This window comes from Anser brachyrhynchus, assembly GCF_964034855.1.
Source record: "Anser brachyrhynchus genome assembly, chromosome: 2".
NCBI lineage: Eukaryota > Metazoa > Chordata > Aves > Anseriformes > Anatidae > Anser > Anser brachyrhynchus.
Window position 1 is genome coordinate 144,721,232 of NC_137695.1, and position 14,996 is coordinate 144,736,227.

The 14,996-nt window shown below is 36.1% G+C and overlaps 1 protein-coding gene across 6 annotated transcripts in view; it reads right to left on the bottom strand.

Moving 5' to 3' along the window:
• The window catches only part of CSMD3 (CUB and Sushi multiple domains 3), a 703,323-nt gene that overhangs the window by 235,689 nt on the left and 452,638 nt on the right, over positions 1–14,996 (bottom strand). For all 6 annotated transcript variants that reach the window (XM_080578052.1, XM_080578051.1, XM_080578050.1 and 3 more), the window contains 2 exons: positions 6,727–6,883; positions 1,982–2,173 (listed from right to left, as the gene is read on the bottom strand). In XM_080578052.1, coding sequence (XP_080434178.1) covers positions 1,982–2,173; positions 6,727–6,883 — 349 coding nt within the window. The remainder of the gene's footprint in view (positions 1–1,981; positions 2,174–6,726; positions 6,884–14,996) is intronic.

Below are 14,996 nucleotides of genomic sequence, written 5' to 3' on the forward strand. Positions count from 1 at the left end.
GATTTATGATTACTAGAACTGTTTTTTTTTTTTTTTAAGTGTAGTTGTGCCTCATGTTTTGTGATTTTGCATCACACATGGTACTGTGAACTGGATGGATAAGTAACTTCTTTTAACATCAGACTACATAGATGTGTTCAGAATAACATTAATTTGAAACTGAACAAATTTACACTATAGAGCAGTTCACATTCTAAACAGGTTCATCTACACAAAACATTTAAGACTAATTATAATGCAGTTTTCACAAAGAGTCTGGTGACAGCGCAAAAGATGGTTGCTTAATTTCTTTAATTTTTTAAAAGATGGTGATCTGAGTTGGACAGTGAATCAGTATTAAAATGAAAAAGAATATGAAGACCATCAGGATGTGCAGCATATCATCATTTTTAACAGAGGACGAGTCTCACCTGTGGATTTCAGTTTACTGAATTTTTTTGTTAGTTTATACCAATTCTAAATCTGTTTCACTTCGTAATCCAAAGGTGGCCAAACTTTTCAGTTATATGCATCTATGTTGGAGAGGGCCAGCTGAATAATTAAATCCCAAGACAATTTGTATTAGTCATTTTCGGACCTTCTTCCAAACTTCCTTCTTCCAAGGGGACAACAGTGTTTATCTCTTAACCATGAGCTGTTCTAGAGATCCCCTTCCTGTAGCCCTTCTAGATGTAAATATATATGATGTTTTGAATATTTGCTTAGAATATAAGGATGCTGAATCTCCCACAGTTGGTGAAAATAGTGCACAGTACACAAATAGATCATTAATCATTAGGAACGTGAATAGCCTTAGGCAGATTTACCTTGATCTGTTTTAAAATTAAGCAAGAACCCATTTATTTGTGTTACTAAGGTGATATATCCTATGATTTTTAATGTTTAGTAATAGAACTGAAAATATTATTTATTGCTGAAACTTTCATTTTCAACTTTCTTGGACCATCACATTTTATCTTATATATATATATATATATATTTTTTTTTTTTAACTTCCATCATATGTTCTCTCTATGCCTCCTAGTTGCTGCTTGCACTTTCCAGTGCCATGCTTTCCTCCTAATTCTACTGTTTCAAATATTCCAAATAATGTAGAAATTAGTTATCATTGGGAATATTCAAAGGCTTATCACAAATTTGGGACTTAAGCATTTATTCTTTAATAACTACTTTCAGAGAACTGTTCGGTTCTTGTTTGTTGTATATATATGTTGTTTTATCAGCTTTATCTCTTGATAAAGATATGCCAAAATACATTGTTTTCTGTCAAACTTAAATCTGAGAACAAAATGCATCTCATCCCTTGCTTCCCCTATTCACTCATTCCTCATTTCCTCTAAAAGATGATGAGAAAAAAAAAGAAGAAAATTACTAGAGTAGTTTAGTCTTATGTTATTTTTGCTTTCTCAAGAAAAGAATTGTAGGTACCCGCACAACTTATAGTTACTGTAATACTGTAATAAAGTGTATAATAATGTGTTGTTATTCATCACAGCAACATTACAGAAGTGATAAAAATACAATATGCCTCCATAGATCTTAGTATCTTTATGTTTTTATTTTAATTTATTTTGTAATATTTATATGTTAATATATGAAAAGCTTTTTCTAGTGTAATGTTATTTAGATACAGTTAGGGAAAACTAATTTTATAACCCATTGTTAAAATTATATGGTCCTGATTAAGCTTTTTATGTCATCTATTTGCTGACTTTAACAAGACATTTACATATTAGAAATTTCATTATGCATGTTTAATGATTATTTTTTTTTTCTTTCTTTCTTTCCTTTTTTAACCCCAAAAAAGGTAGCACCACTCACATAGACTTAGGTAAGGTCTAGTTAAATAGATCTGCCAAGGTGCATGTATATTCATGTCTTCGCAAAACATAAGAGTATTTTTTTTTTACTTTTTTATATTCAGATAGCAGTTTAAGTAAAGAAAGAAAGTAAAAAATAAAAAAATAAAAAAGTATACTACCAATACATGACGGCAGAGGATAGTCCCATGCCCTTCTTTCTCCAGTCATACACTTTAGAAGGCTACTTCCATGGAGTGTGTAACCTGGATTACATCCATAAATTATAGTGCTTCCAGCAAAATGACCTTGGTCACTTATTTTATATCCAAACTGTGGCACACCAGGATCTTCACAATGTGAAAGCTCAAAACCTGCAGTAGGAATAACAAATTGTAGTTAAAAAATCAAACATAAATACATTGATGAAAAATATGATTTTCTGTTTTCTAGCAGAAATCAAGTATTTTAGAATTCAGGCAGCAATATATTTAAGGTTTCTTTTCTGTTTCTAAATAGTCTAAGTAGGATAATTGTCTATACCCCTCTGTCATGCTTGAGAGTATAACTATTACCCTCAAGTTGAGCCTGCCAACCAAAGTGTTGTAACGTTTTTTTCTAAAAGCTCAGTTAAAGACTGAGGAGGGAATTCATGATAATTATCAATCAGTTCTGAAATGATATTATAATTTATAAAACGGTAGTTAAAATGACTGCCTGTTTATTTTGATGACATTCTAGTTTGTGAATGGACATTTATAGGCTCATAAACAAGCCTTCAAAGGAGATTTGTTATTGCGCACATTAACACCAGTGGCAGAATAGCACCTATGGCACCAAAGAAATAGTTGCATTCATAAATCCCTACCCTAATCCTGCTTTCAATAGTTTGTAAATTTAATCACTAAATGCAGGAGGCAACGATGATGATGATGATAGAGTGGATTCAAGCCAAAGATTCGGACACTTTAGAGAATTAAAGCTGTGGAGCAAGACCTAGATTGACCGAAACATTATACATAAGTATAACATTATGGGGAAACATATGGGGAGACATAACCTATTATTTGGGCAAAAGACTCTCTACTCCAAATAAGTTTCCTGTTATTAACTGAGAAGCAGTTCAAAACCTCTTTGTTCAAAAACAAATATATTTTAACAATATCATGCAGCTCAAACTGAGTGTAGCTAAAAAAGACACTTTGTGTCAGTTTGACATTCCTTTATGTAGCTGACATGGGAGCGAACGAAGGGCTTTTCATATCTGCCTTGTTAATTGAAATCATTTACACAGTATTTGTCCAGCTGGCCAACAGTCGGTACAGTTGGTAGCCTTTCATCATCTCTCCTCAGGTACTGAATCATTACTACTGATTGATTGAAAAAAAGATCAGTATTTTATTTTACACACAAAATGGTTCAGGTTGGATACGGCTGTTTGCTCACATGAGGAAAAAAGTAGGTCAAATGCTATATCTTCACAGTTCTTCCTTCAGCTCATTTCATGTCTCACTGAAAATGGCTTACCTCCTGAAGAGCCTCCACAACCTCTGAGCTGAACTTTTATCAGTCCTAGCTGAGATATTGTTTCCCAGTATAGACCACACTGCAGAATCTCTAGAAGAGGCTAATGTGAAGCCCATGTGAAGAACCTTTTCTATATTGCCAAACTATATACTTATTGACCAGTTAGAATTTCCTGTTTTCTAAGAGAAAATGTTGATCATAGTGCGTGAAAAGAAGTTAAAATGTCTTGATCCCTGAGATGTCCTCATATCTGGACAGCCTACTTATAGATAAAGCACAAAAGTAGTCTTTTTGATTGATCACTTCCTTCTTAAGGTTGAGGAGAAAAACAAACAAACAAACAAACAAACAACAACAACAAAAACCCACATGTAATTCCATTGCCTAAGCGTAGGTACTAGCAGTGTTTCAGGAGCCCCAAGTGTAGGAACTACTGGAGAGAGTCCAGTGAAGGATCCCTGAGATGATTAATGGACTAGAGCATATCTCAGATGAGGAAAGGTTGAGATAGCTGGGGCTATTCATCCTGGAGGAGAGAAGGCCCAGGGGGTCTTTAGCCATGTGTATAAATCTAAAGAGAAGGAATATAAAAGAATTGGAACATACTTTGTATGTATGGGATTAAGTTTTTTTCATTGTGGTCATTTTTTTCATATGGTGCTGTGGTGTAGGTTTACCAAACTGGTGTTGATAGTATACCAAATCTTTCTGCAATTGCTAAGCATGGAGGCCTTCTCTGTTCCTCACTCTGCCCCACCATGGAGTAAGCTGAGGGTGGGCAAGAAGTTGGGAGGGGTACAGCCAGGACAGCTGAACCCAACTGACCAAAGACATATTCCATTCCACATAGTGTAATACTGAGCAATAAAGCTATTTTTTATAATCTTTCCAAAGAGGTCACTGTTTAGAGACTGGCTGGGAACTGGTCTGTTTGTGGGAGGTGATGAGTGAACTACCTTTACACTGCTTTTTGTTTTTCTCTTTCCTATACAACTCACTCCAAAAGTTTTTCTCACTTCTGCTCCTCCAGTTCTGTCCTATGTCAACCATTCTGTAATACTTTTGTACCAATATTAGGTGGGCAATATTACAATTAATGAAGGGAGTGCAACTGTGATAATCAATTCCATGCTATCTGATCTCTTCTGTTAAGGGGAGTATTTGTGAAGTAAGTTATTCATCCTATTTAATTTAGGATGTCTAAGAAACTAGCATGTATCCCATGCAGTTTCCCAGTGAAGTACATATTTACAAAAGAAGGTTCAGCACAGTTCAGACTAACAACTATTCATTCAGGCTAGGAAAGTATATTCTATGAAAACACTAAGAATGCATCAGTAAGTATGCAAAAGACAGGAAATGTTAATTATAACATTGAATTTACCTATATAAATAAGATAAAATGAAATATTGTGACACTAGCATAGTGACACAACACCGAAGAGACCTATTTTTAATCATACAGTACAGTTCTATAATATCAGAGGCATATTTACATGGCATATTACATGGCATATTTAAACAACTTTGACCTCAAAAATAATTACATACCTTTGCAGTATCTTGAAATATTTTACTTTCACTCTGCTAGACTTAAAATAGTTTTATGAGAATTAGTTTTAAAAGAATGACAGAGATGTTTTTGAAACAAAATATTTTGAACAGGTGAAAATGAATGACAGAGGAAGAAAGAAGGATTATGACATAGAATTTCCTCATAAGACTGTTCTGCATGCTAAAACCTGTTTTATATAGGTGAAGGATAATTCAGTAATGACAAAATTATACATAAAAGAAGTCACATACACCATGTGCCAATAGACACATGTAACTATTGCCATGTGATAAACAAGATGAATATAGCTGTTTCCTGTATACACTCTAAGCCAGAGATCTGAAAAGATTTAACCTCTTCTAATCTCTAGAGTTTAATTTTGTCAATTGACATAGAGATAAAAAAGATTTGTTTGGAAAGTTTCTTAATCATTTGGGTTCCAAACTGGACTGTTTTAAACAATAATCCAAACTCAGAAATTGCTAGTCTAATGCTAAGTTTGTATTGTATATGAGACTTAAAATATAGAATTTATTTTACATATAAAAAGTCTTTATGAAACATTAGTTTTCAAATTTAAAACTACTCACCTGCTTAAATACTTTTATGTGCTCGTACCCTTACTTGAAAATTATCCTACTGTTTCCTTACTATTTCCAAGACTGAAAAAAATTTCAAAATAGCCCTCCAGAAAAACACAGAGATTTAAGTATCATACTAGACAAAGCACTCTGTTTAACATCTTTATCAATGACGGACAGCGAGATCGAGTGCACCCTCAGCAAGTTTCCTGATAACGCCAAGCTGTGTGGTGCGGTTGACGTGGTAGAGGGAAGCAATGCCATCCAGAGGGACCTGGACAGGCTTCAGAGGTGGGCCTGTACAAACCTCATGAAGTTCAACAAGGCCAAACGTGAAGTCCTGCACCTGGGCTGGGGTAATCCCAAGCACATATACAGGCTGGGCAGAGAATGGGTTGAGAGCAGCTCTGAGGAGAAGAACCTGGGGGTGTTGGTGGATGAGAAGCTCAACATGAGCCAACAATGTGTGCTTGCAGCCCAGAATGGCAACTGTATCCTAGGCTGCAACAAAAGAAGCAGGGACAGCAGGTTAAGGAAGGTGATTCTCCACCTCTGTCTTGCTCTCATAAGTCCCAATCCCAGCTCTGGGGCTCCCAGCTCGTGAATGACTTAGACATATTATAAGGAGTCCAGAGGAGGGCTACAAAGATGATCAAGGAGCTGGAGTACCTCTCCTATAACTGGGGTAGTTAGGGTTTTTAAGCCTGCAGAAGAGAAGGATCTGTGGAGACCTTATAGTAGTCTTCCAGTACCTTAAGGGGGCCTACAGGAAAGCAGGAGAGGGACTCTTTGTCAAGGAGTGGAGGAGATAAGGTAACATTTTTAAACTGAAAGAGGATGGATTTAGATTAGATATTATGAAGAAATTCTTCACTCAGAGAGTGGTGAAGCACTGGAACAGATTGCCAAGAGAAGTTGTGGATGCCCCATCCCTGGAAGCGTCCAAGGCCAGGTTGGATGGGTCTTTGAGCAACCTCATCTGGGTATCCCTGTCCATGGCAGAGGGTTGGAATTAGATGATCTTTAAGGTCTCTTTCAGTACAAACCATTCTATGATTCTATAATTCTGTGATACCCTCAAAGCAAGATTTTAGTATGTTGTTTACAGGAGTTTTTGAGACAAAATTATAAAAGTAGTTTTATTTTGATGAGTGAAGTGTGATTTGCTGTTGATTTTATCATTTGACTTTGGACTGCACTTTTATCTTATGAATTTTCATTCCTTCAAAATCGTAAATCTGTTATTATTTTCTCAAGTACTTACTGGTATACACAAGTTGAAAACCTTCATCAGTGCCCTCCATGTCTGAGTTAAATTCCAACCATAAATGATTTGAAGTACTACTTAGTGTCAGTCCTCTTAATGATGCGCCAGTATATGCACCCAGCAGGTGAGCAGTATTGTCTTTGCCATCATAGATCTGTAAAACAAATATGACATTTACAGTTACTAAAAAAATAAATGCTTATATTTGATTTCCAAAATAACTTGGTACATTTCAATTAAGTGGGAGGATAGCTCTGCCAAGGGAGATATATTGCTAGTCAATCCAGAGTACTCTTCAGATATGCTGCTTGCCTCTGTTCAATTAAGTTGATTTAATTGTGGTTATTTTTCAAATGCACAATTTGAAATATGTCAGTTTTTTTTGTTGTTGTTTTGTTTTTTGGTTAAAAATAAAAGTGGGCAGAGTTGCCATATCAGCTCAATGTTTTTGAACATCTGTGTTTTCTCTTACGCTGCCAATACTGTAGTGCTAGTCACAGACTTTCAGCAAACAACTGTTTTGTGTTTTTTGTGTATGCCTCAAGTCACTGAGGTGGCCCAACAGAAAAGCTAGCACCTCCCCAGTTTTGACTTATAAAATAAACTTTTCTTTTTCTTTTTCCTGTGTAAAGAGAGAGGTTTAAATACAACTAGAAAGTAAAAGGAGACTAGGAAATAAGAATAAAATAAATAGTATAACTGCTTCTGTAATTTTAAAGAGTAATGTAATATATATGTAAATTGGAATACAGAACATTTATTATTTGTTTTTCTTCAAGAGTTGAAATGGAAAGTTCTATCAGACTACTAAATATATAAAACAATCTTTTAATAATACTTAGTAAATTTCCTCACAAGTTTTGTTGCTCTAAAACATCACTGGTCATTGCATTCCTGTAATTCTTTATAATAGTTAAGCTATAATTTAACAGTGGTTGCTAACCCAAGCGCTATATCTTGTAGGACTTGTTTATTGACTTCTATAATCACTAAAACTTTGAAAAATGGGCATTAAGAAAAACTCTTGCAAATCTAAAATCTGAACTCTAAATAAATTTCAAGTTGCAATACAGGGAGGTTATAAAGCTTTTCTAAATAAACATGGAATTGTCTTGCAGGGCAAGCAGGCGATCAGGCCCAGTCAGCATGGGTTTATGAAAGGCAGGTCCTGCTTGACGAACCTGATCTCCTTCTATGACCAAGTGACGCGCTTGGTGGATGAGGGAAAGGCTGTGGACGTGGTCTACCTTGACCTCAGTAAGGCTTTTGACACCGTTCCCCACAACATTCTCCTCGAGAAACTGGCTGCTCGGGGCTTGGACTGGCGTACGCTTCGCTGGGTTAGAAACTGGCTGGATGGCCGGGCCCAGAGAGTTGTGGTGAATGGAGTCAAATCTGGTTGGAGGCCGGTCACTAGTGGAGTCCCCCAGGGCTCGGTACTGGGGCCGGTCCTCTTTAATATCTTTATTGATGATCTGGATGAGGGCGTCCAGTGCACCCTCAGTAAGTTTGCAGAGGACAACAAGTTAGGTGCGTGTGTCGATCTGCTCGAGGGAAGGAAGGCTCTGCAGGAGGATCTGGATAGGCTGGAGCGATGGGCTGAGGTCAACTGCATGAAGTTCAACAAGGCCAAGTGCCGGGTCCTGCACCTGGGCTGCAACAACCCCAAGCAGAGCTACAGGCTGGGAGATGAGTGGCTGGAAAGCTGCCTGGCCGAGAAGGACCTGGGAGTATTGGTGGATAGTCGGCTGAATATGAGCCAGCAGTGTGCTCAGGTGGCCAAGAAGGCCAACGGCATCCTGGCCTGTATAAGAAGCAGTGTGGCCAGCAGGTCGAGGGAAGTGATTGTGCCCCTGTACTCGGCTCTGGTGAGGCCGCACCTCGAGTACTGTGTTCAGTTTTGGGCCCCTCGCTACAGGAAGGACATGGACGTGCTCGAGCGAGTCCAGAGAAGGGCGACCAAGCTTGTGAGGGGTCTGGAGAACAAGTCTTACGAGGAGCGGCTGAGGGAGCTGGGATTGTTCAGCCTGGAGAAGAGGAGGCTCAGGGGCGACCTCATCGCTCTCTACAGTTACCTGAAAGGAGGCTGTAGAGAGGTGGGGGTTGGTCTATTCTCCCACGTGCCTAGTGACAGGACGAGGGGGAATGGGCTAAAGTTGCGACAGGGGAGTTTTAGGTTGGATGTTAGGAAGTACTTCTTTACCGAAAGGGTTATTAAGCATTGGAACGGGCTGCCCAGGGAGGTGGTGGAGTCACCATCCCTGGAGGTCTTTAAAAGACGTTTAGATGTAGAGCTTAGGGATATGGTTTAGTGGAGTACTTAGTGTTAGGTCGGAGGTTGGACTCGATGATCTTGAGGTCTCTTCCAACCTAGAGAAATCTGTGAATCTGTCTCCAGTTCTAAATAAGATCTAATTGTATTAATTTGAAATGTAATCAAAGCTTGCATTTGTAAACAGGAATTTATACCAGAATAAAATCAAAACAAATACACCAGCAATAGTAGTAAGGCAACAAAGTGAATATAAACTATGATTTCTGTTCCCCATCTGTCAGACTTGTACACTTAAGTTCTCTTTTGCAGAAATTCTCATGTCTAGCAAAAAGAAAGACTTTTTATTTAATGATATGCTAAAATAAAACAAATCAAGCCATTTTTAGCCACCTCTAATCAATAAGTAATTGTACAGCAGTTTAAGAAGCACTGCCAAATGACTTGGCTTCATTCCTTGGTTTTACTGAAAGAAGCAAATAAATTCCAAAGAAATATCACACTTAAATGCTAATGTCTTTACATGGAGCAAAAAATAAGAAATTAAAGCAAGACAAGGTACAATTAATGGTTATCAAGTAGAAAGTACTTTAAAAATATATAATAACATTAATATGGATATTTTGCATAATTTTATTTAAAGCTTCTTTAAAACTCAAGTGAGATAAGTAGTCAAACAGGACCAGAAAAAAGCAACAGAAAATTACTTCTGAAATGGACTTTGTTCTGTTTCAGAAACTGAAAGAAGGTCAATTCCAGGAGAATTACTGCTATCCTGCAGTGATATTTACTTTATGACAGACTTAAAGAAAACTCAGCTTGTATTTGATGCTCTTTCTCCTAATCGCACCAAGCTACTTATTAACTAACAACACCCAAGGATTCAGGATTTATTTTATTTTTAAACACGGCATAACAGTAATCCATTTTTGGCCATGTGTGTGAATCAATAAATTAATCAAAAGAAGCTATTAATAAGATCATAGAATCATAGAATCATAAAATATTCCAAGTTAGAAGGGTCCCACAAAGGTAATCGAGCCTAACTTCTGGCTCCACACAGGACCACCCAAAAATCAGCCCCACATGTCTGAGAGTGTTGTCCAAATGCTTCTTGAATTCCAGCAGGCTCAGTGCTATGACCACTTCTCTGGGGAGCCTGTTCCAGTGCCTGATCACCCTCTCACCTTTCCCTAATACCCAACCTGAACCTCCCCTGTCCCAGCTCCATGCCATTCCCTCAGGTCCTACCACTGGTCACCAGAGAGCAGAGATCAGCGCCTGCCTCTCTGCTCTCCCTGGTGATGAAGCTGTAGGCTGAAGTGAGGTCGCCCCTATATTCTCTTCTCTAAGCTGAACAAACCAAGTGACCTCAGCTGCTACTCATAAATCTTGCCGTGTAGACTTTTCGTCATCTTTGTTGCCCTCCTTTGGACACAATCTAATAGTTTTATATCATTCTTATATCGTGGCTCCCAAAACTGCACACACTATTCAAGATGAGGCCAAACCAGAGCAGTTACACGAACTATTCTTAAAGGCTTGCCAGAACTTCCCAGAAGACACTTCATGATACAAATTTTCTTCACATTAGTTTCCCCACACATACTCTTGCAAATTTTGTTAGCTGTACTACCATATTAAACCTTTCCCTTTGACACTGTTTATTGTGAACACTGGAATTTCTTCAGTGTTAACAGTAATTCTGCTTTATGGACTAACTAGATGCCTCACTCTAAAATATCTCCAAGCCTATGTCATTTCAATGAAGGAACAAAAATTAAAGTACTCTAACACTTCTGAAACTCTCATTCTTTGTATAGGAGAAATACTTTTAGGTGAGGGAGAGATGTGATTCATTTGAATATGAAATTTAGCCTTTTTTTTTTTCTGACTTTTAAATATCCAAAGTAACATATATGCCTCTTCTTGTGACAGTAGGAGCTCCTTTAGTACAATAAATGGATGCATTTTTGCAGTATAATTCTTTATTTAAGTCACATTGTCTTTCTTACAATTCATTCAATTACTCCGAACTAAATACAGATTTCTAGACCTAATTTAAATGATATCATTTATGCATTATATTCCAAATCTACCACTTTTAATAGCGTATTTAAGTTGCAAAGAAAGTCATAGCAGCCTGCATTCTTCTGAGATTTGCAGACCCAGCATTGTCTTTCCAACCTTCCTAACATAGATGGGCATTTTGTTTAGGATTTTGAATGAGTTAGTAATTCAGCATCAGAATTTGATCCAGAGGAAAATCTGATTATCTGGGGATTAAGATAGCATTATTATCTTATTTTTAATATAGGAACATTCATTTTCATTGGCCTTACCAGCACTTTGGGGTTTGCATCACTTGGATAATGTATGGCCCAGAATAATCATTACAAAATATGAGTTCATTGGTTGTATTTTCCAATGTCATCCTGTAGCACTAATGCAAAGATAATTGATCCATGACTGTATAATGTATGAATAACCCAATAACAAGCCTTTCAGAAAACAGAGGTCCAGATTTATCAGGTATTTAAAGGCCTGATTTGTTAAATGATTAATTCATACAGATGAGCAAAAGCACAGAAAAAAATGCATTATTATTCCTAATATCATAATGCTACTTTGAAATATTACAGAGGAGGATGCTAGCAGGGAACTATGTCTATATAAATGTAATTTGAACTGAGAGATGTACAGTTTATTTGGGGGGAGGAGGAAGGAGGGCATTTTTTTATGCTTTCCAGGGACTCCATTATAAATAAATTTAAAATGGAAATTAATGTGTTTTTTTTTATTATTATTATTTTTTTTCTACCAGCTTATTTTACCTTACTGTGTAAAATTTTACCAATGGAATAGTATAGAGTGAATTTATTACATTTGTGCATTTTAATCAACTTTTTTGAGGCTTGCCATAGAAACATAAAAGGCATATGGATATGAAGATCTGTGCATTTATAAAGAGAAGAAACAACATAAAATCAGCAGCTCAGAGCTGAGGTTGTCAACACCTTGTCAAATATATCATTTATATCACATGCAAATGGAAGCACTAATATAAAGACAGAATAGGGCCCATATGTTTCGACTTTTTCCACTTTTGCATTTATTACCTATTTCATACTCATGTTTTCAGTATGATATTGCTAAGAGGATTATGATAGCATGCGTGGAAATTCTTAAAAAACAAATTAGAAAAAAATATACAAACATTACCTCCCTTTAAAGTCTTTGCATAAAATCCTTCAAAAACTGAATGGTGCACACATTTCCAAGCTATCCCACAGGCTAGAGAGCAAACAAATGCAGTAAAACTGAATTATACAAATTGTGCAGGCACACAAAATAAGAGTGCTGAGCCAAACACTGGGGAAATTAAAATAAATATATAAATAAAAATGCCAGTTCCTCTCTGTGGTTTGCTGATACTGTTCCCTGCCTGTTGCTGCACAGTGTTTTGAAAGAAGTTAAAAGACAGACTCTTTCATTGCAGTATCAAAAATAATTCTTGAAGTTATTTTTTCCTCTGAGGTACAATCCCATCTGGCACATCAGCTCTCACTCTACATTTTGCCAAGCAAAAGCACATCACATGATCAAGGACAGTGAAAGCTGTCATTCACCGCAGAGGTCTCTGTGTGTGCTTAACCTTTCTCTCGCTGCTGCGTGTCATCTGCCATCTATGAAATGTAATGACATGCTGTTATACAAATTTTCAGAAGAACAAAATTATATTCAAAAACAAGGGCATTGTAGCATTATAATAATAATAATTATTATGCTTTCATTAGGATTTTTATATAGTGTTCTTCATGTTTAACTGTGGACTGCTTCTTTTTCTCCAATAGATATAACACCCAATTAGACAAAACTCTAGACTTACCATGAAACATTTTTCATCTAAAATGTTTCATCTTTTTTCAACACCTAAAATGTTGATTCTTGACACTATATCTTTCTGCCTAACTCCTTAAGATCTTATTTCTTAGTGTCACTGCACACAAGATGATTTTCCATTTCTGGCAAAAATGAAACTCCTGAATCAGCGCGTGTTGATTTTGTTTCAAAAAGGGGATGAGTGGGTGGAATCACCCAAATTTTGAGTGGTCTTCAGAAACTTTTAATGAAATGTATGCTATTTATAATATGCTATTATATTGTTATTTAAAAAAAAAAAAAAACTTTATTATAAGACATTCTTGGTCAATATATCTACTACAAAGCAACAACAAAAAACACCACCAACAATAAAATAATAATAATAATAATAATAATAATAATAATAATAATAATAATAAATATTTTCTTTCCATTTAAGTTCTCTTCCTTCTCTGGATATATTCAAGACCCGTCTGGACGCCTACCTGGGCAACTTGCTCTAGGGAATCTGCTTTGACCGGCGGGTTGGACCCGATGGTCTCTCAAGGTCCCTTCCAACATCTACAATTCTGTGATTCACACATAGTGTTCCTTTCTTTAGGTTCATTTATGGAACCTGCCTGCATTTTTGTGTTTCGTTTGTTTTTTAAAACATTAACAGAAAACTACTCTCCTCATTAATCAGTACCACACTTTTTTTTTTTTAATTTATGTTGAAATCTATTGAAAATAAAGAAAACAATCGTAACTGTGTTCAGAATTCAATTTTAATGAGTTGTCTTTCTCCTGCTAAATTAGAAAATCATATTAGCGGATCTTTGACATAAAATAATACTGCCTACTTTCAACTCATTTCAACACAAATAAAGCTTTCACTTACAACAATAAACTATTCAGACAAATAGGATAATGCCAATTCTGTTTCTGTACAAATCTGAAGAAATTGCTTACACCTAACAGACTACAGAGCTCAATGGCAAAACCAGCGAATGGAGCTAAATGCAGGAAGAAAAGCAGATACAGACCTCATACTTTGGAAAGCAAATATTCTTTTTCCTGCCTCCCACACAGGCAGGAAATTGTGGAAATATTTTAGTGCACAAACTCAGTTATCATAACAATTACAAAGAAGGAAACAACTGTTTTACAGTTTCTAATATTAATATTTAATGAGTTGGCATATAGTGACTGTACACATCTTAAATCTTCATATCCTTTCATGAAACTGTCATCAATACTAAATTAATATATGACAGTATGAAAAGCAGGTGATAGCCCTATAAACAACAACAATAAAAGGAACTTTGTATTTCCTATAGCTTAAAAAAAAAAAAAAAAAAAGTCGCTAGAGATCTAGAGCTGTTACAGCCATAAGAGAATTGCATGCTAAATGAAGCAAATGAAAAACAACGATATCTTCTGAATCCTTTGTTCTATACCAGTTCAAAATTGGTAAACGATAGCTCCTCCTTCTTCATTGGGCAAGTAACAGCAAGGGTGATGATTTATTTGTGTCAAATATGTTTCCCTCTAATGTGGTATTCCCCAGTCCAACTGTTTCATTGATTCATTCATGGTGCTCATCAGGCATAAATTTGTTCCACAGTCAGTTAATTTACATGGCAACCAACTGACCCCGTGACTTGATTAAACATGAGTACCAAAAATTTAGGAGAATATTCAGTTAATTCAGACTTTAAATGGAATCTATCTGCCTGGCTCTAGTAATCTAAAATATTAGCTCATAGAAATAGTATCTTTGCCATTTTTTTTCAGCTATTAAGTCTGAAGAATGGAGATTAATGCATTATCCATTTTTTCACCAGTTTTTAGCTAAAAGACTGACATTGTATTGGGAAATATTATTGGATTGCTTTATTTTTGAAGCATTCATTTCCTTCAGGGAAAGAAAGCCGTGTCCTGATGTTAAATATCATTGTTAAATATCTTCCAAATGGTGAATTACTTGCATCACATCATTCTTTGCCTTACTTCTTGACTTGCCTCAAAGATTTCTTAGGGTTCGGCCAAGGTATTCATATTTATATACATTTACAAAGTAGTGATACAAATATTAAATAGGTGTACAGTATTTCTTCACTATTACTTA